The following is a 21061-nucleotide window of genomic DNA, read 5'->3' as shown; positions in this document are numbered from 1 at the left end:
AAGTGTGTGATATTGGATTTGGTATTCTTCCCACTCCCAAGTGATTGGGAGTCCCATAGGGTGCCGCATAATTGGCCCAGCGTCGTCCGGGTTTGGCCATCATTGTAAATAAGAATTTGTTCTTAACTGACTTGTCTAGTGAAATAAAGGTTAAATAAAAATTAACTATTTAAGCTGTCTGCTATGTTGCTGTGTAAATCCACACACTGCAGGCGAATGATGACTCATGCTGTGCTAACACATCGTTACAGTAGTTGTCAGTTTTGTAGCGTAAATAAATGTGAAATACAGTATGTATTGTTTTCCCATAATGCCATTATTTAATGTCTTGTGGTATTTTTAGCATTTTTCCCCCCTTATGTATCAGATGTATTATTTTGACACTGCACAGACTCATTTAAATGAGCAATAATGATTCACATCATAATAAAAGAGTTTTAAGGCAGCAGTGTTCATACTGTATTTTACATTGATTTCAACCACTATAGGTCTTCATCAGCAAGTGAGTATTTCTATGGATAAAAACTGGTGTTAAGTGTGTGTGTGGGGGGGGTTGGAGCCTCAATGAGACCCATGTCAAACACTTACAATCACGTACAGTACAGCCACATTCAGTACAATCACATACAGTACAACCACATAGTCAACTGAATGATTCTAGAATAATAATAATTCCATTCACATTTGGCTACTACAAATAGCCAGTGAAATATGATACGTTTTTTGTTACTTGAGAATAGGAATGACTGAGAATCCACTGCCTGCCTTTGTAAACTTTCTGCACACAAATCAAACACAGTACTGACTATATCTATAAGCCTCATCCAAAGGAACGAAATTCTAAGTCGTCCGCATTGTTTCAGGCATCATCCGTTCCAAAGTCTCATCTTGTTCACTGTAAAAAATATAAATAAAAACTCAAATAAGAGTTCCTTTTTGGACAATTCCAGGTTGTCCCTCCTTGTTTCAGTATGTTTAATCTGCCTAATGACCAGGATCCTGGTGTCTACCCAATGTGCTGAGCACTCCTCCTGGACAGAGTCCGCGCTACATTCAGCTGCTGCAACCATGGTCTCTGTGTGAAGGCACTGTTAGAGAGTCAATCAACCAGAACAAGGTTAGGAGACCAAATCTGTGTCCTAGCATTGTGAAATACTGTATATGTAATGGCCTCAATACATTAATGAAGCGCCCTTACATCCTATCCTCTCCCCATAATGAAACAACTATTGGTGAACCAATAAGACTGACACTATATACCTTCTTAAGCATGATAGTTGGCTCATGATTTGTTTCAGGACTTGTTAGGGTAAACCAATAACAGCTTCTAACCCCAAGTCATAAGACTGCTGAACAATTAATCAAATGGCCACCGGACAAGTTAATAAATAAATAAGCTTTTGAAAGACGCACTATGCAACATTTTCAAACACATCTTCTGTTTCTGGAATACAGCTGACAAAACAACAGCTTGCCGGCTTGTGTCTGAGGATTGTCCAGTTTTTATCGGACAAGCTGATGCAGATCATCATCCCAGGTCTTTACGAACTACTGGGCATCCAAGATGCTGCCTCCTCTCCATTGTCACAGAGATCTCTCACAGCGTCACTCACCAGTCTGTTAGACACCCTCGTCACCTGTGTGCAGGACAGCCTGCAAGGATCTCTCTCCAAACTTGCATGCATGTCCAATTCTCCATCTGGAAGTGCAGGCTCTCCGAAGATGACCCCTGCTGTAATGGCAGAAGTGATTAAAGATGTCAAGTCGGCCGTATCAGTGGTCGTTAAGAGTGCCTCCGCTAGCCAAACCCCTCAAGTGACACCGGTAAGGGGAGACTCACAGACCAAGGTGACTGAGAGCATGGTGAGAGAGCTGGCTGCTAAACTTGAAAAAGTTGACCAAGAGAGCAAGAGTCTAACAGGGCAAGTCATGACCATGATCTCTGACACAATGGTGGCTTTTGTTGACGAGAACGAACAGAATTTGCTGAAAGATCTGAAGGACAAGATCACGTTTCATGTTGACTTCATTGACGATCTTGATGCCCTGATAAGGAAATACGAGAGCAGCTACAATATTGGTGAATCTGGTTCCTCCTGCACGCTCACATCTAAGAGCATCCAAAAACTCTCCAGCCGGGAGTTTCAAACATCAGCAATACAAGCAGTGAGTGGAGTTTTTGCCAAAAAAGTCAGTAGTTTGAGCTTTCCTAGTTCAGTCGTTCAGTCTGAGTTAACAGGTGCTGTTATCAGGTCAAACATTGTCTGGCATTGTAAAGACAGAGTCAATTCACCCAGCTGGCTCAGCAGCGTCAGTAGTTGTTAAGACTTTCGTGTCAGATATGAAGTCATTGGCTGAATCTGAAGAGAGTCCCCAACAGAAGAGTGCCTGGTCTGCTGCTGTTCACATTTACCACAGCATCCAAAACAACTTGAAAGATTATTTCGGCAAGCTTCAGAGATTTGCCCTAAAGAGCATGGTCACATCTGATGACAACATCAGAAATGCTGAGTTTAAGGAGACAGTTCCACTTCCTTGCTTAGACATGAAATATAGGCCCAGTAAGAGTGAGCCTCAGTTTCCAGAGTCCACTGGTGAAGTTACTTTACAAAGAGGCCTAAGTGAGTGCTCAAAACTTCTTTGGGCACAAACTGAGTCAGAAGAAAGCAAGCTCCTTCTGACAACTTGCACCAAAGAAGTCATCTCAGAGCTTCTGGTCTTGTACAACACTGAGATGTCAAAGGAGGACCCCCTGTACACTGTTGGAGAAAAAGGATCAGACTTCTCTATTGAGAGACAACAATTTGTAGAGGGCGTTCTGGCTCAGCTTGGGGATATCTCCCATTCCAGGGCCTCATCACCAATAGTATATGAGTTCCCCTGTCAAATTGAGGACAGCAGAAGTAAGGCCACGGCTTCTTTGACCAGTCTGTTAGATTGCATGAAAAAACTCAAGTGAGGAATTCAAGAGTGACACCACTCAAGCAGTGAGTGAGTTCCTAGTTAAAAAGTCCACCAGTAGCTTAACTAGTGCACAGCCTGCTTATTCTGTAGCATCTAGGTCTTGTTCCGTTCAAAACCAGAGAACCTTGTCAAAGGATATTTGTGCGGATTCTGCTGCCTTTGGCATCATTGACACATTTGTGGAAGACCTGCAGAGCTTGGCGCAACCTGCAGAAGTAGAGGAGAGAGAACCTGACCTCCAGGAAAATGCACAAAAGCGAAAGAGCAGGATCTGGTCTGCTACCACTAGTTTATATAAAAATATTAAGAAGACATTAAAGGGCTTCACCATTCACCGGCGGAGGTCAGACGTGCAGAGAAGAATGTCTAGCCATACACCCACAGAGGACTCTGGACATCTTGTGACTGAGGAGTACCTTGGTTTGGCAAGCCAGAACTTGACGCAAGCTAGTAAGAGTGTGCCTCACTTGCCCAGTTTGAACCAGGAAGTGACTCTACACATGGGTGTCAGCGAGAGTTCAAAACTTCTCTGGACTGAAACAGACGAGGGTCTAATGAACAATAGTACCAAACAGGTCATTTCAACAATCTTGACCTCATGCGAGGATCAGACAATAAATGCACCTTGCTTCTCCACAGTAGGAAAGAAAATATCTGATATGTCCCTTGAGGTCACCATGTTGGTAGGTGGTGTTCTGTCTCAGCTGAAGGACATCTCCTTGTCAAGGTCCCCAACACCATGTGAAGACATGTTTGAACGTCTCCAAGGTTCTACTGAGCGAACCTCTCCAGTAAGTCTAGATTGCAGCACGGCTGCCTCCAAAGGCATTGCATCTACCCACAGTCTTTCAACAAAGAGCCTCCAAAAACTCTCTAGTCATGAGTTCCAAACCAAAGCTGAGAAAGGAGTGAGTGAGGTCCTCTCTAGATCATTTAACATTGTGGAGGAAGGCACAACAGATAAGTACCTCCAGTCTGTATCTACATCCACCACATCTACTGATATTATACAAACCATGGTGAAAGACCAGCAGGAGCTCACCCAGACCACCCAATCATCTGACATGGTATCTGGAACCTCCCTGCTCACCACTGGACAGGTTTTTGAGAAAAGGATCTGGTCTGTTGCTCGTAACATCTACTACAGTCTGGAAAGTAAGATTACGGAGTTTCTCAGAAAAGATCTTCAAAGATCAGACACAACACTTGGTTCAATCCAAATCTTTACATATCAAAGCAGTCCTGCATCACAAAGAGCAAGTCTCGGCCATCTTGAGGTCAACCAGAGCAGTGTTACACCTGGAGGAAACGTTGCCTGTGTGGACATTCCGCACAAATTACTACCTAAAACCTCTGAGCTCTCAGGATCCATGCTGGAGGATATTGACACGATCCGTTGTAGGAGTGCTGACAGCCAAAATACAAGAAATACCTCTTCTTCACGCTCCTCCATCTCTCTAACACCTACTTCAAAATTAAGGCAGTCGAAATGGCACTTTGCCTTACCCGGGACTCCCATCCCCACTGAGTTTCCTGCTCAGATTGACTTTCCCATTGTTAGAAACACAATCATTGAGGACTTCTTTCACACAGAGGACTTACTTCCTGTAACCTTTGTGGACAAAGTCAGGCAAGCTGCTGGGGTGGTAGTGGACATTATGGTGGAAAGTGTTGAGAACACACAGGAAGATGGACAGGGTGCTTCTCATCTTGACGACCTCCGATCTGCTGTTAGGAAATTGAGAAAAATAATTTCCACTTGGACCATCCACATTTTCAGTCATGAATTGGTGGATAAAGTGATAGCCCTTCAGGACAGCCACAGCACTCCACAGGTCTTAACATTGGAAGCAGCCAAAAGTGCTTCAGACTCCATTCTTTCAAGGCTGAAATGGGGAAAGGAACAATGTGCCATATCCAAGGAGCTCTCCTCTCAGCTTCTCCAGATATTTGCTGAAGAGACAGTGAAGGGCTTCCTGAGACAGTGGTCAGATGAGTATGAAAACATAAACTTTGATGTTTCAGTCCAGAACGATCCAAAGACTACTACTTGCATGGTCATTCTTCAAATGATCACCAAAGCCACTGCTAAATGTTATTTTGAGTCCACTACCAGTGTGGCCACCAGTGACATTGTAGAAGGCGTGTTTGATTTGGAAAGGGATACCATCAGCAGTACTGGAGAGCAGGTCCTCACCTTTAACACAAAGGTTTAGTACACATACATCTTTCATGAATAACACTGCTGTTGACCTTTTATGAGAAATATGATTCTTTGTGTCATGGCATTGCACTGCTTCTTTGCAATTGATATCCTGTACTTTAAGATATCGAAAAAATTTCAGTTTGTTTTAATGTGCCTTTTCCCACCAACCAGGGTTCCAAGAAAGTTAGTAAGAACCTCTGTCCTCAAGAGTCTCTGGAGTACCAGCCTCAGAACATTTCCCCTACTGTGTACTTTACAGGTAAGCCCTGCTGCTGTTTAGGCTGCTGCTCAGTCAAGACTGAGACATTATCCCTTTACCATTCCACTAATTCATTTGGAAAGACATTGTACTCCTCTGAGTTGTTACCTATGACATACTGTACTGTGGGCTGGGTGGTAGCCTAGTCGGTTAAGAGTTTGGGCCAGTAACCGATAGGTTGCTGGTTCAGAATCCCTGAGTTCACGAGGCAAAATCTGTCAATATGCTCTTGAGCTAGGCACTTCATCCTAATTGCTCCTGTAAGTCTCTCTGGATAACAGTGTCTGATAAATTAGTTAAAATGTAAATTGATGGCATGCTGGATGGTCTTTCGTTGCAGAGACGATGACAACATCTCATGGCTCCTTTTCTCCAGAGGGAATTTATGATATCGCATCGTCCTTCCCACTTGAAGAGAAGAGTCACAAACCCTCCCTTTTCACCAGATTGTCTAGATCCATCACGAAAGGCTTTCTCAGCCCATTCAAATCTTCAAGGAAAACCAAATTATTTAAATAAATTCCTCATTATAAACAACGAGAGCATTCATTTGTTCAGATGAGAATCTAATCGTATTGGTCACATACGCAGAAAACAACTGTGAGATCCTTTATTACGAGCACATTCCCAACAATGCAGAGTTAAAAAAGTAAGAAAATATTTTCTAAATAGTAACACAATAACAATAACAAGGCTATATACAAGGAGTACCAGTACCGAGTCAATGTGCATGGGTGCGAGGTAGTTGAGGTAATACAGTATGTCCATGTAGGTAAGGGTAAAAGTGACTAGGCAATCAGGATAGATAATAAACACAGTAGCAGCAGCTAGTGTGAAAGTCGGTCAGTGTCACAGTGAATGTGTGGGTAGAGTGTAGTGAGTGTGCATCGAGCCAATTCAAGAGAGTCAGTGGAAAACAATTAGAAAAATACATCAGTAACAAAGGGGGTCAATGCAAATAGTGCAGGTGGCCATTTAATTAACGTTCATCAGTCTAATGACTTGGGGGTAGAAGCTGTTCAGCAGTCTAACGACTTGGGGGTAGAAGCTGTTCAGCAGTTTTATGAGTTGGGGGTAGAAGCTGTTCAGCAGTCTAATGACTTGGGGGTAGAAGCTGTTCAGCAGTCTAATGACTTGGGGGTAGAAGCTGTTCAGCAGTCTAATGACTTGGGGGTAGAAGCTATTCAGCAGTCTAATGACTTGGGGCTGTTCAGCAGTCTAATGACTTGGGGGTAGAAGCTGTTCAGCAGTCGTATGGCTTGGGGGTAGAAGCTGTTCAGCAGTCTAATGACCAGGATCCTGGTGTCTACCCAATGTGCTGAGCACTCCTCCTGGCCAGAGTCCGCGCTACATTCAGCTGCTACAACCATGGTCTCTTTGTGAAGGCACTGTTAGAGAGTCAATCAACCAGAACAAGGTTAGGAGACCAAATCTGTGTCCTAGCATTGTGAAATACTGTATATGTAATGGCCTCAATACATTAATGAAGCGCCCTTACATCCTATCCTCTCCCCATACGGAAACAACTTGTTAGGGTGAACCAATAAGACACTATATACCTTCTAAGCATGATAGTTGGCTCATGATTTGTTTCAGGACTTGTTAGGGTAAACCAATAACAGCTTCTAACCCCAAGTCATAAGACTGCTGAACAATTAATCAAATGGCCACCGGACAAGTTCAACTGTTTTATTATTTGTTACTTTAGTTTATTGGGTAAATATTCTCTTAACTCTTCTTGAACTGCACTGTTTGTTAAGGGCTTGTAAGTAAAGTATTTCACGGAAAGATCTACACTTGTTGTATTCAGCGCATGTGACAAATAAAGTTTGAGTTGATTTGATTTGACTATATACCTTCTAAGCATGATGGTTGGCTCATGATTTGTTTGTACTGAAATCTATTCAGGGAGGATAAGGGTATATCATAGGCAGTGATGTAGTGGTAAAACCATTGACTGGTAAATGCTGATTGCCGTTCAGGATTAAAGAAGTAACGCTCCCTCTACTTTCAATGCATCTTCCACAAAAGGTGGGTAAATGCTTGAACAAAATAAAATAAAAAGTGTGTAAACAGCTTTTACATGTGTTCCCACCACCACTGATTATAGGAGGCTTCTTCTGACAGTATTCACACCTTTCATAAGAAACCTCCAGAGAAATATTCATATTCACCGTAGCTGTCATTTAAACTTGGACTAACCTGGCCAAGGCCAAACAGTATATGGCGTTTTCTCTGGGTGTGCGGTCGCAGTGGAGAGAAAAGGCCTCCAGTGAGGTGGTGAGTATCTGGGCGGAGTTTGGCGAGGCAAACACAGGTCTGAGATTGGTGTCTCTGGAAATGGGTGGGAGCGGGACTCTGCTCCTCCATTGGTTGCTGTTCTGATCCCCACTCTCATCCTCCTCACATCCCTTCCCTCCACATCCCCTCTTCTTCTCTCTTTCATCCCTCGTGGCCACAGGGTGTAGCTTCGGTAGTTGAAGAGGTTTATCCTGGGATGCCAGGGAGCGGAGCGGGCAGGATACATGAGATGGGCAGTTGATGGGGGTCAAACGTCGAGAGGCTGTGGACATCACCCTGATACCCGCCTTGGCCTCACTCCTCCTGGGCTTGGAGGACATCTTGGGGAGGGTGAAGCCGTCCACCAGGGCCGTGTCGCCCACCCTGGTCCTGAACGGAGCCGTGTTGAGGCCCATGCAGTGCCTGGATGCTGCCCTCCTCTGCCCCAGCCTCACCCAGCCCTTTATCTGGAGGTATGTCCGCATGGGCAGGGCCATACCTGGGAGGACCACCACAGAGCACAGCTTGGTGGCCAGGTGACGCACACACTCTCTGTGGCCGTACTGGAGGGCGATCCTCAGGGGGTCACGACCCTGGGGATCCTGACAGGCAAGGGTCAGAACGCTGCTGGCGATAAAGAGTTTGAGGATGGTGAGCTGGCCGCGCTCGATGGAGGCGACAGCGGGACACTTGGTGACGTCGGGGTGGGCCGTCTGGTGGCACCACTCACGGTAAGGGTGAACCCCCACCGGCTCAATGACACGCACCCCCCTCTCCAGCAGCCAGCCGGCCAGGTCCAGGTGGCCCAGAGAAGCAGCGATGTAGAGTGCCACCCGGAGCTGGAACCTGGAATAATACAGAATCAATGTATTTATAACACGTTTCAATTTTTTTTTGTCAAGTTCACAAGATACAGTGGGTTATAAAACAGGACAGTAAAATGCTTACTTGCAAGCTCTTTCCCACAATGCAGTATTAAATATCAGGGTAAGAGAAAAAACATATGAAGGAAAAAACTTTCATATCATATCATTGTAAGCTATATACAGGGTCAGTACTATCATTGTAAGCTATATACAGGGTCAGTACTATCATTGTAAGCTATATACAGGGTCAGTACTATCATTGTAAGCTATATACAGGGTCAGTACTATCATTGTAAGCTATATACAGGGTCAGTACTATCATTGTAAGCTATATACAGGGTCAGTACTATCATTGTAAGCTATATACAGGGTCAGTACTATCATTGTAAGCTATATACAGGGTCAGTACTATCATTGTAAGCTATATACAGGGTCAGTACTATCATTGTAAGCTATATAAAGGTTCAGTACCATCACGATTGATAGTAAGTCTATCATACAGTTCAGTGTGTAGATGTGTATTCTGACCTCATCACAGGTCTCTCCCTAGACAGGTGTCGTTGGACGGTCAGTCTGTGTCCCAGGAAGCAGCCTCTGAGGAACTCCGCCCACCCATCCCAGGTGTCCAACCGTAGAGTAGCCCCTGGGAGACAGAGACACATGCAGGTTGTCCTCCTGGTTGCTATGAACCAAGAATGTGTTCCATAGTCCATTTGTCTCTGTGTTACATCCATAAGGTGTTGAGCCAGAGGACCATTGATCTACTGCACAAGGAAGGCCATACCCAGGTCAATGGCGTAGTCGTGCAGCCGGTTGCAATCGTAGAGTTGCAGGCCGGTGGGAGAGCTCAGTCTGAAGGAGCTGACGGGAAGCCCACACTGCTGGGACACCAGGGTCATGAGCCTGGCCACAGACGTACTCAGGAGAAACACAGTGCCCGAGACTGAGAGGGTCTCCCCCATCACGGTACTGAACACACGCACCACCGGCTCCCGCTGAAGTATAAGACCATGGACATACAGTAAATTCACTTGTTTTACATAAATACCTATGTTGTGTTTATACACCGAGTAAACAAAATATTATGAACACCTGTTCTTTCCATGACAAAGACTGACCAGGTGAATCCAGGTGAAAGCTATGATCCCTTAATGATGTCACTTGTTAAATCCACTTCAGTGTAGATGAAGGGGAGCGGACAGGTTAAAGAAGGATTTTTAAGCCTTGAGACAATTGAGGCATAGATTGTGTATGTGTGCCATTCAGAGGGTGAATGGGCAAGACAAAATATTTAAGTGCCTTTGAACGGGGTAGTAGGTGCCAGGTGCACCGGTTTGTGTCAAGAACTGCAATGCTGCTGGGTTTTTTCACACTCAACAGTTTCCTGTGTGTATCATGAATGGTCCACCACCCAAAGAACATCCAGCCAACTTGGCACAACTGTTGGAAGCATTGGAGTCAACATGGGCCAGCATCCCTGGGGAACGCTTTCAAACACCTTGTAGAGTCCATGCCCCAACGAAATGAGGCTGTTCTGATGGCAGAAGGCAACTCAATATTAGGAAGATGTTTCTAATGTTTGGTACACTCAGTATATATAAGTTAGGAGTCATATAATTACAGGGGTAAGATGAAGTGGCTCCATTGCACTGGTCTTAGGTCTGGTTTGTGTTTTTACTGCTAATGGTAAATGTTAGGATTTGGTGAGAGTAAACTGATCCTAGATCTGTGCCCAAGGGCAATTTCTATCCAGAGACAAATCAAAGGTCCATGCTATTTAAACTTAGAATCTACCACCATCTCGTGGCTCAAATTTGTAACAACATTTTCTAATTCATGTGCTGTACTGAGTTTTGTTCTATCACATTGAACACTAATCTGGGTGCAGATTAAATTGAAGACTAATCTGGGTGAAAATTAAATTGAAGACTAATCTGGGTGCAGATTAAATTGTTAACAGAAATATTATGAATATGTATTTCAATGAACCCAAAGGGCCTCTTCTTCTCCTACTATACGGCCTGCTGTGCTCTACTGTACTCTGCTGTACTCTACTCTGCTGTACTCTACTCTGCTGTACTCTACTCTGCTGTACTCTACTCTGCTGTACTCTACTCTGCTGTACTATACACCACTGGGTATACAGACTCTTCAGATACTGTTAGCGAACACCAGACTCGAGGCGATTACATGGGGAAAAGGTTTATGACTGTAAGGGTGTTTGGTACAAAGGCAACACTACATCGGGCCACATTTCAGCTCTATCCCAGGTCAACCATACAATACTATAGATTTCCACTCTAGTCAACCAGCAAGAAGGAGAGACAGACAGAAGGTCTGGCTTTGACTATGTCAATGAAGGGATGTGTAAGTAAGGAACACAAATAAACATTATTCTGATGGTTAAATTTGTACTTAGATACATAACCACTCTCCTCTGTTAGCAAATCTTCCACAGAACCTTGTGGAACAGAGTGAGTTCTGTCCCTGTCTGGCTCTGGACATGTACCCAGGGACCTCTGTACAACAACACTTCACACTCACGAAGCAGTGTTCTTACTAACCAATCACTCTACCATAACCATGGTCTCGGTATAAAGCAGTGTCCTTACTAACCAATCACTCTACCTTAACCATGGTCTCAGTATAAAGCAGTGTCCTTACTAACCAATCACTCTACCATAACCATGGTCTTGGTTGAGCAAGGGCAATATTACTTTATGTCTCAAGCAGGGTGACCTCAACATACTATATATCACCATACTATATACCACCACACTATACAGTGGGGCAAAAAAGTATTTAGTCAGCCACCAATTGTGCAAGTTCTCCCACTTAAAAAGATGAGAGAGGCTTGTAATTTTCATCATAGGTACACTTCAACTATGACAGACAAAATGAGAAACAAAATCCAGAAAAATCACATTGTAGGATTTTTAATGAATTTATTTGCAAATTATGGTGGAAAATAAGTATTTGGTCACCTACAAACAAGCAAGATTTCTGGCTCTCACAGACCTGTAACTTCTTCTTTAAGAGTCTCCTCTGTCGTCCACTCGTTACCTGTATTAATGGCATCTGTTTGAATGAACTAAATCACCTAATCATACTATATCACCATACTATATATTACCACACTCTATATCACCATAATATATATAATCATACTATATAACCATACTATTTAACCATACAATATATCACCACACTATATATATCACCATGCTATATATTACCACTCTATATCACCATAATATATATAACCATACTATATATCACCACACTATATCTGAAACACTTTATGTTAATGATAGTATGAAGCTGTTTCAAGCAATAGCCAGCTCACTTTGATATGCATTTTCAAGCACGGGTAGAAACAGCTAGGTGTTCGGCTGGTACCTTCAGCAGGCAGCAGATGGCACTGCTAGGGGTGATGCCAACGTCTGTCAGGACCCAGGTGTCCCGAAGGATGGCACCAGCATAGCTCAGCTCCCGGAAGTGCCTCACCTACTTGTCGTCTGACAGTTGCACGTGGAAGTAATCCTGCCAGAGGAAGAAGATTGGAAACACAAGTAGCCGTAATTGAGTGTCCCATACAATCAGACTGAGGGGGCTCAACACTGATGGAGCCGTAATGGAGGGTGTTCCACCCAGACAGATGTCAATGTTTACCATACAATAATTGTAAACGTGTCCAATTGTGTACAATTAAGAAATAAGGCCCAAGGAGGTGTGGTATATGGCCAATATACCACAGCCAAGGGCTGTTCTTAGGCACAACGCAACGCGGAGGTATATTGGCCATATACCACAAACCCCCAAGGTGACTTCTTTTTTTTCAATTTAGTGGTATCCAATTGGTAGTTACAATCTTGTCCCATTGCTACAACTCCCCTATGGACTTGGGTGCACACATATAGAAGATGCAAACATGGAGAACATTTTTAGTAGCCTAGGGTCCGGGAAAGTGTTGGCCTTTTTAAAACCGCATTTCGTGCAATTCTACATAATTTTACATGACTGGAGACTTTGGCATTATCTTTTTTTAATCCGCAGAAATTATCGAAATGGCAGGCTACTTTGACACTGACAAACTTAGTGTCTGAGATCAATAAAAACGACCTTGTCTTGAATCCATCAATAGCCTATAGGCCTAGGTTTGTGGAGAAACATATAGTAGGCTACAATATGAGGAGGAAATTAGTCCTAAAAATGCTTTCCAGTTTCACTGACTCGCCCAATGATGCGCAGTTCACTCGCTGGAGATTATCGATGCGCTCCTGTCAAAAGCCTATCTCTCCCTCTCCCTGTTTTGTAAAACAATGTTTGGGAGTTGATCAAATATTTTGGTAGTCTACAGCATAGTCTTATCTTTTCAGCAAGAGTCATTGCTTTTCAACCTGTGTTTTCCCTCGATTGTATTTGAAATATTGCAAAAGGCCTGTTTTGTCTGCCTGCTGTTTTTTCACTGACAGATTTGCCTCGCGTTCACGACTGTGGGCTATTCTTTGTTATTGGGCTACAATCCGCAGCTAGGCTATTTAAAAAAAGAAGCTATTGGTCCTCTGTAGCTAAATTATAGGGCTTCTCATGACGTATTAGGCTATTCTGAATGATTTAATTTATTTCTGAACAGACAGCAGTAATTCCGTAACTTTAGAAAATTCCTCCAGAACCCTTCATGCAGCTATGATTCTATAAGGAAACAAATGATGAAGTGCAACTCTGGAGAGATGAGGGGGCAGGATAATTGACGAAGAGGCAACTCAAATGAACTTTGATCGCTTTTATTATAATTGTTACATAGCAAAAAGTGAAAATGATTTTTCATGGCACAAGAGGTACCGGATTCGGCCAAATAGGTTCCGGAACGGAAAGGTGCCGGATACTGTTCTGGCATGATCCGGCTCAAATTAAGCACTGATTTGAAGTACCTAGGCCTCTACCTGCTGAGTATAAAGATTATTAAACTAGATTCAGTGAGCTTGTCATTCACAGTACTGATGAAAAATCAAGTATATTTGATCTAAATGTGGGTATACGAGGCCATCTAGTGGTCACCGGATTTAAAAAAAAATCCATGCAAGCTATCTTTGCACTAGCATGCGATGCCATATATTTGACGCAGGTATTTATTATTCAACAAGGATAGTCATTGACCCGGACAAATTATAATTGTATGAGCTATGCCTCTGTGTACCGGCGTTGTTGCACCCCTCTACTGTCTGACTTGGTGGGGCGATCTCGTTCTGCATGCCTGCTTCACTGAGATACAATGTGTCGTCATGCATTTGTGCATGCACGCTGTTAACGGTCATATCCGTCTTGCTAACTTAGCTAGCTCATCAACCAGTATTTTATTCGCTTTTTCTGCACGATATCACTTATTAAAGCCTTGAAACTCATGGGGACCTCACCGTTACCACGGATCATCGAGCTAGCCCTTATTTGGCAGCAGGGTTGCATCGGTTTCCACTGTATGTGACAGCTTGTTAGGCTGGCTAGCTAGGTAGCTAATTCGCTAACGCGAACTATTTATCACGTAGCAGCCTATGCTGACTTGCGTCGCTAGCAACTAGCTAACATAGATAAAGTTTAGTCGTGGGTCCACAAAATCAAACAAATGGTACTGACCTGATGACAAAATCATATTTCGAAAATGTAGTAGCTATTTATGTTGTTGTTGTTTAATGACATTGCGAATATAATCATTTTTGACATTTAACTACCGGGTATGTATCTAATCCGGTTTCGGAATGAGAAAAGTATTAATCGCAAATTCCAGCACTAACGGATACCGGGAAACAGAAATAAGAGAACCGGTCACGAATGCGGAGCCACGCCCTAAAATAACATGTGACCACAAGGCGTTTGTGACACATTCATGCGTTCCAATTTTGTCATAATTGTCTAGGTTCTAAATTGCTTATATGCTTGGCTGCCCTTCAGAAAGTAGCTGATTCTTGTACTTTACAGCTGTATTTTCCTACAGTTAATAATAATTCTAGCAACAAAACAGATTTCATTCCTTAAAATGATATTGCCAGATGGAAGAAAATAATAAGGTAGGCCTAAATTGTAATAAGATATACCTTAAAGACTGCTTGTGTTTAATCCTGAATCCAGTTGCCCCTCTTGTACTGGGATAAAACAATAGGGAACCCATGAACCTTATGGAGGAGTACATGTGTTTTGTAGAATCACCTGGGTTCTAAACTGGCTGAGGTAAACATTTTAGGAAAGCCTGGGTTTTTAAATCCCGGTGAAAGCAGATATGACAAGGTTTGTCAATGTCATGTTGCCCTTCTATTTAGATGAAACTAGCGAAAAGGATCATTTTGCTTCTCTTAATCCACATTTTCTAGCAAAAAAACAGGTTCAAGCTTTAGGGCTGGTGGCTCCATACATATTGGTCAAATGTAAAGTGTGTGTGTGGGGGGGGGGGGTCGTGGATAAGATGCGGTATAGGCCTACACTGTCTTCATCCTCTAAACCCTGGATGTTTACTAACTTTGGGAAGTTGGAAACACAAGCATCTTCATATACAATAGGTTTGTTTCAAAATTAGCATGTTTCTGGTCAATTAGTATTTTTAATCAGCTCAAGGTATCGGTTGTCTTAAACCACAGGTTTAGGATCAGATGACCCATTAGGGGGGTGAAAGAACAGTTGACCCTGTACCAGTGGTTAGTGTTATCTTCTACTAACATGTTACAGCGCAGGCATCCCACTGGGCACAAACTGGTTGAATCAACGTTGTTTCAGCGTAATTTGTCAATGTATTGTGTGACATGGAATCTTCTTGGAAAATACATTGAATCGTCAACATAATCTGTTGTTTTGAGGGTGAAATTTCAACCACAGGATGATGTCATCATTGTAATCAAAATTAGCATAGCCAAACCTTGTATAAAATAGGTTGAATTTGTACCTTTGAAACAATGTCAGATTTTCAACATTATATACACTTTCAGAAAAAAACAATAGGCTGGGCAGCACCTCAGCCCGGGATCGAACCCCATCCAGGGTTTTAACTACACCCAGCCCTGCTTAGCTTTAATATGTCACTGACTACTACCAATATGCTATTGTGAGAATTATTATTGAGAGATCTCTTAATAACAAAATATATTCAGTGTTAATATCGAAGTCATTCCAAGGGGTAGGTTTGACAAAGCAAATGAGATGTAACAGCTATTGTTTCAATTCAACCCAGAGTTCAACTAATAGACAAGGCATACAGTATGGGCCTAGTGTCTCAAGCTTTGGTTGATTTCAAATTGAATCTTCCAAGTTAATCATTCACATTTTGGATTCACGTCTCCATCTCAACCAAAAATCTAAGTTAAAGAATAGGACTAAATTTAATCAAACTTTATTTAAAGTGCATTTAAAGTTTGATTTGATTAAATATAGACCTATTCTTTAACTTAGATTTCTGGTTGAGATGGAGACGTGAATCTAACATATAAATGATTCATTTTTAGACAAACTGGAATTAAAGCCAGACTAAGTCAGTGGCACAGAAGGTTACTATCCAAGCAGAAGATACGTCTCCTTCAAATGGTGATATCAAATCAAATTTATTTATATAGCCCTTCGTACATCAGCTGATATCTCAAAGTGCTGTACAGAAACCCAGCCTAAAACCCCAAACAGCAAGCAATGCAGGTGTAGAAGCACGGTGGCTAGGAAAAACTCCCTAGAAAGGCCAAAACCTAGGAAGAAACCTAGAGAGGAACCAGGCTATGTGGGGTGGCCAGTCCTCTTCTGGCTGTGCCGGGTGGAGATTATAACAGAACATGGCCAAGATGTTCAAATGTTCATAAATGACCAGCATGGTCGTATAATAATAAGGCAGAACAGTTGAAACTGGAGCAGCAACACAGTCAGATGGACTGGGGACAGCAAGGAGTCATCATGTCAGGTAGTCCTGGGGCATGGTCCTAGGGCTCAGGTCCTCCGAGAGAGAGAGAAAAAAAAAAAGAATTAGAGAGAGCATATGTGGGGTGGCCAGTCCTCTTCTGGCTGTGCCGGGTGGAGATTAAAACAGAACATTTCCAAGATGTTCAAATGTTCATAAATGATCAGCATGTTCGAATAATAAGAAGGCAGAACAGTTGAAACTGGAGCAGCAGCACGGCCAGGTGGACTGGGGACAGCAAGGAGTCATCATGTCAGGTAATCCTGGGGCATGGTCCTAGGGCTCAGGTCCTCCGAGAGAGAGAAGGAGATAATTAGAGAACGCACACTTAGATTCACATAGGACACCGAATAGGACAGGAGAAGTACTCCAGATATAACAAACTGACCCTAGCCCCCGACACAAACTACTGCAGCATAAATACTGGAGGCTGAGACAGGAGGGGTCAGGAGACACTGTGGACCCATCCGAGGACACCCCCGGACAGAGCCAAACAGGAAGGATATAACCCCACCAACTTTGCCAAAGCACAGCCCCCACACCACTAGAGGGATATCTTCAACCACCAACTTACCATCCTGAGACAGGGCCGGGTATAGCCCACAAAGATCTCCGCCATGGCACAACCCAAGGGGGGCGCCAACCCAGACAGGATGACCACATCAGTGAATCAACCCACTCAGGTGACGCACCCCTTCCAGGGACGGCATGAGAGGGCCCCAGTAAGCCAGTGACTCAGCCCCTGTAATAGGGTTAGAGGCAGAGAATCCCAGTGGAAAGAGGGGAACCGGCCAGGCAGAGACAGCAAGGGCGGTTCGTTTCTCCAGAGCCTTTCCGTTCACCTTCCCACTCCTGGGCCAGACTACACTCAATCATATGACCCACTGAAGAGATGAGTCTTCAGTAAAGACTTAAAGGTTGAGACCGAGTTTGCGTCTCTGACATGGGTAGGCAGACCGTTCCATAAAAATGGAGCTCTATAGGACAGCCCTGCCTCCAGCTGTTTGCTTAGAAATTCTAGGGACAATTAGGAGGTCCTGCGTCTTGTGACCGTAGCGTACGTGTAGGTATGTATGGCAGGACCAAATCAGAGAGATAGGTAGGAGCAAGCCCATGTAATGCTTTGTAGGTTAGCAGTAAAACCTTGAAATCAGCCCTTGCTTTGACAGGAAGCCAGTGTAGAGAGGCTAGCACTGGAGTAATATGATCAACATTTTTGGTTCTAGTCAGGATTCTAGCAGCCGCATTTAGCACCAACTGAAGTTTATTTAGTGCTTTATCCAGGTAGCCGGAAAGTAGAGCATTGCAGTAGTCTAACCTAGAAGTGACAAAAGCATGGATTAATTTTTCTGCATCATTTTTGGACAGAAAGCTTCTGATTTTTGCAATGTTACGTAGATGGAAAAAAGCTGTCCTTGAAATGGTCTTGATATGTTCTTCAAAAGAGAGATCAGGGTCCAGAGTAACGCCGAGGTCCTTCACAGTTTTATTTGAGACGACTGTACAACCATTTAAGATTAATTGTCAGATTCAACAGAAGATCTCTTTGTTTCTTGGGACCTAGAACAAGCATCTCTGTTTTGTCCGAGTTTAAAAGTAGAAAGTTTGCAGCCATCCACTTCCTTATGTCTGAAACATATGCTTCTAGCAAGGGCAATTTTGATATTTGGTTTCGTTGTCAACCAAACATAATTCAATATTACTTTAGTAATACAGTAGATAGCCTAAAGTTCAGTGTACCTTACAAACTAATGGAACAGTATTTATTCAACCTTAAAATGAGCACCACATTTTGACAAAGCGTGCATGTTCAAGGTAGTGACGTGTGTAACTCTGTGTTGTTGTTTTTGGTCGCACTGCTTTGCTTCATCTTTGCCAGGTCGCAGTTGTAAAAGAGAACATGTTCTCAACTGGCCTACCTGATTAAATAAAAGGTGAAAAAACAAGGAATAAAAAAATAGCATTTTAAGGTCGCAGATCTGTGGAGATCTTCCCAATTGCTATAATAATCTGCGCAGAATCTCAAACAGCATTGATCACTTGCACACTGTTCTTTTAATGTAATCTCAACTACAATCCAGGTCATTTGGTTGTGCTATTAGATAAAGCACATTGATAAAACATTTCAATAGTTGTATAAATACTAAATGTCTGACATTGTATTTCCATTTGAACTTTGTTGTGCTTTTAAATGGTTCAAAGTGCTGTGAAAACACATTTAGATGACAGATAAACCAGAAATCAGACAGTTTTTCCAATGGAATTTGGTTGTGCTTTTAGATGGTTGAACGCATAGTGAAAACACATTGGGAATTAAACACACTTCTCATTGTCTTTTTGAGTGGGGGATGCAACCAGGCTCACATGAAACCCTTCATGAAGACAAGTAGCCTAGTGGTTAGAGAGTTGGACTAGTAACCAAAAGGTTGCAAGTTCAAATCCCTGCACTGACAAGATACAAATCTGTCGTTCTGCCCCTGAACAGGCAGTTAACCCACTGTTCCTTGGCCTTTCTTGAAAATAAGAATTTGTTCTTAACTGACTTGCCTTGTAAAATAAAAATCTGAAGCAGAGTTTAATTTGTAAATTGGGAGGTGTCCGAACAAAAAGTGAGTGCTAGAAGGGGGGTTCTGTGGTACCAGAACTCATGAGAAAAAAAGATCACCTTTTATAATAGAGCATTGAACGCATATCATCACATTTGAGTAGAGCCATTTACAGAAGGTGAACACATGGGGAACATTTTTAGTAGCCAAGGGTCCGGGAAAGTGTTGGCCTTTTTAAAAACCGCATTTCGTGCAATTCTACATCCTTTTACATGACTGGAGACTTTGGCATTATCTTTTTTAAATCCGCACAAATGATCGAAATGGCAGGATACTTTGACGCTGACAAATTTAGTATCTGAGATCAATAAAAACGACATTGTCTTGAATCCATCAATAGCCTATAGGCCTAGGTTTGTGGAGAAACATATAGTAGGCTACAATATGAGGAGGAAATTAGTCCTAAAAATGCTTTCCAGTTTCACTGACTCACCCAATGATGCGCAGCTCACTCGCTGGAGATTGTCGATGCGCTCGTGTCAAAAGCCTATCTCTCCCTCTCTCTGTTTTGTAAAAACAATGTTTGGGAGTTGATCAAATATTTTGGTAGTCTACAGCATAGTCTTATCTTTTCAGCAAGAGTCATTGCTTTTCAATCTGTGTTTCCCCTCGATTGTATTTGAAATATTGCAAAAGACCTGTTTTGTCTGCGTGCTGTTTTTTCACTGACAGATTTGCCTCGCGTTCCCGACTGTAGGCTATTCTTTGTTATTGGGCTACAATCCGCAGCTAGGCTATTTTAAAAAAGGGACCATTGGTCCTCTGTAGCTAAATTAGAGGGTTTCTCATGACGTATTAGGCTATTCTGAATGATTCAAGTTATTTCTGAACAGTAATTCCGTAACTTTAGAAAATTCCTCCAGAACCCTTCATGCAGCTATGATTCTATAAGGAAACAAATGATGAAGTGCAACTCTGGAGAGATGAGTGGGTAGGATAATTGACGAAGAGGCAACTCAAATGAACTTTGATCGCTTTTATTACAATTGTTACATAGAAAAAAGTGAAAATTATTTTTCATGGCACGGGATTCGGCCAAATAGGTTCCGGAACAAAACAGTCCAGAACGGAACGGTGCCGGATCCTGTTCTGGCATGATCCTGCTCAAATTAAGCACTGATTTGAAGTACCTAGGCCTCTACCTGCTGAGTATAAAGATTATTAAACTAGATTCAGTGGGCTTGTCATTCACAGTACTGATGAAAAATCAAGTATAGTTGATCTAAATGTGGGTATACGAGTCCATCTAGTGGTCACCGGATTTTATTATTTTTAATTAATGCAAGCGATCTTTGCACTAGCATGCGATTCCATGTATTTGACGCAGGTATTTATTTTTCAACATGTATTGTCTGGAACAAAATATAATTGTATGAGCTATGCCTCTGTGTCCCGGCGTTGTTGTACCCCTCTACTATCTGGCTTGGTGGGGCGATCTCGTTCTGCATGCCTGCTTCACTGAGATACAATGTGTCGTCATGCATTTGTGCATGCAAGCTGTTAACGGTCATACCCGTCTTGCTAGCTAATTTAGCTAGCTCATCAACCAGTATTTTATTCGCTTTTTCTGCACGACAGCACTTATTAAAGCCTTGAAACTCATGGGGACCTCACTGTTGCCACGGGTCATCGAGCTAGCCCTTATTTGGCAGCAGGGTTGCATCGGTTTCCACTGGATGTGACAGCTTGTTAGGCTGGCTAGCTAGGTAGCTAATTCGCTGACGCGAACTGTTTATCACGTAGCAGCCTATGCTGACTAGCATCGCTAGCAACTAGCTAACATGGATAAAGGCTAGTCGTGGGTCCACAAAATCAAACAAATGGTACTGAACTGATAACAAAATCATGTTTCGAAATTGTAGACGCTTTTTTTGTTGTTTTTGTTGCTTAATGACATTGCGAATATCATAATTTTTGACTACCGGTATGTATTTAATCCGGTTTCGGCATGAGAAA

General features: G+C 42.7%; 2 protein-coding genes across 3 annotated transcripts; one reads left to right on the top strand and one right to left on the bottom strand.

The window, feature by feature from the left end:
* Positions 1–853: 853 nt before the first annotated feature.
* LOC116373039 (protein ANKUB1-like) lies at positions 854–20954 on the bottom strand. 2 transcript variants are annotated; one of them, XM_031821749.1, is made up of 6 exons: positions 19539–20954; positions 11975–12118; positions 9360–9570; positions 9104–9218; positions 7632–8555; positions 854–1732 (listed from the first exon to the last, which is right to left on the bottom strand). In XM_031821749.1, the coding sequence occupies exons 3-6, from the start codon at positions 9535–9537 to the stop codon at positions 1621–1623; spliced, it is 1329 nt and encodes a 442-aa protein (XP_031677609.1). In that variant the 5' UTR covers positions 9538–9570; positions 11975–12118; positions 19539–20954; the 3' UTR covers positions 854–1620. The 2 variants fall into 2 exon arrangements, with proteins under 2 accessions (XP_031677609.1, XP_031677608.1); XM_031821748.1 differs by lacking the exon at positions 19539–20954 and adding an exon at positions 14210–14468.
* On the top strand, positions 3815–6067 carry LOC116373037 (uncharacterized). Its single transcript, XM_031821747.1, has 3 exons — positions 3815–5174; positions 5342–5429; positions 5770–6067. Exons 1-3 carry the CDS (start codon positions 3981–3983, stop codon positions 5946–5948), a joined length of 1461 nt encoding a protein of 486 aa, XP_031677607.1. The 5' UTR covers positions 3815–3980; the 3' UTR covers positions 5949–6067.
* Positions 20955–21061: the final 107 nt, after the last annotated feature.

Source organism: Oncorhynchus kisutch, unplaced genomic scaffold (assembly GCF_002021735.2).
Source record: "Oncorhynchus kisutch isolate 150728-3 unplaced genomic scaffold, Okis_V2 scaffold4012, whole genome shotgun sequence".
Classification (NCBI taxonomy): domain Eukaryota; kingdom Metazoa; phylum Chordata; class Actinopteri; order Salmoniformes; family Salmonidae; genus Oncorhynchus; species Oncorhynchus kisutch.
Note: the sequence above shows the minus strand (reverse complement) of the source record. Positions and strands in the feature narration are given on the sequence as shown.

What these genes read in the sequence shown, in the direction of transcription:
- LOC116373037 (XM_031821747.1), top strand. Translation starts at nt 3,981, where the DNA reads ATGGTGAAAGACCAGCAGGAGCTCACCCAGACCACCCAATCATCTGAC. An exon ending in TCCTCACCTTTAACACAAAG is followed by an intron (nt 5,175 to 5,341) that starts GTTTAGTACACA and finishes CCCACCAACCAG; the next exon opens with GGTTCCAAGAAAGTTAGTAA. An exon ending in CCCTACTGTGTACTTTACAG is followed by an intron (nt 5,430 to 5,769) that starts GTAAGCCCTGCT and finishes CTTTCGTTGCAG; the next exon opens with AGACGATGACAACATCTCAT.
- LOC116373039 (XM_031821749.1), bottom strand. Translation starts at nt 9,537, where the DNA reads ATGGGGGAGACCCTCTCAGTCTCGGGCACTGTGTTTCTCCTGAGTACG. An exon ending in CGACTACGCCATTGACCTGG is followed by an intron (nt 9,219 to 9,359) that starts GTATGGCCTTCC and finishes TCTGTCTCCCAG; the next exon opens with GGGCTACTCTACGGTTGGAC. An exon ending in AGGGAGAGACCTGTGATGAG is followed by an intron (nt 8,556 to 9,103) that starts GTCAGAATACAC and finishes GTATTATTCCAG; the next exon opens with GTTCCAGCTCCGGGTGGCAC.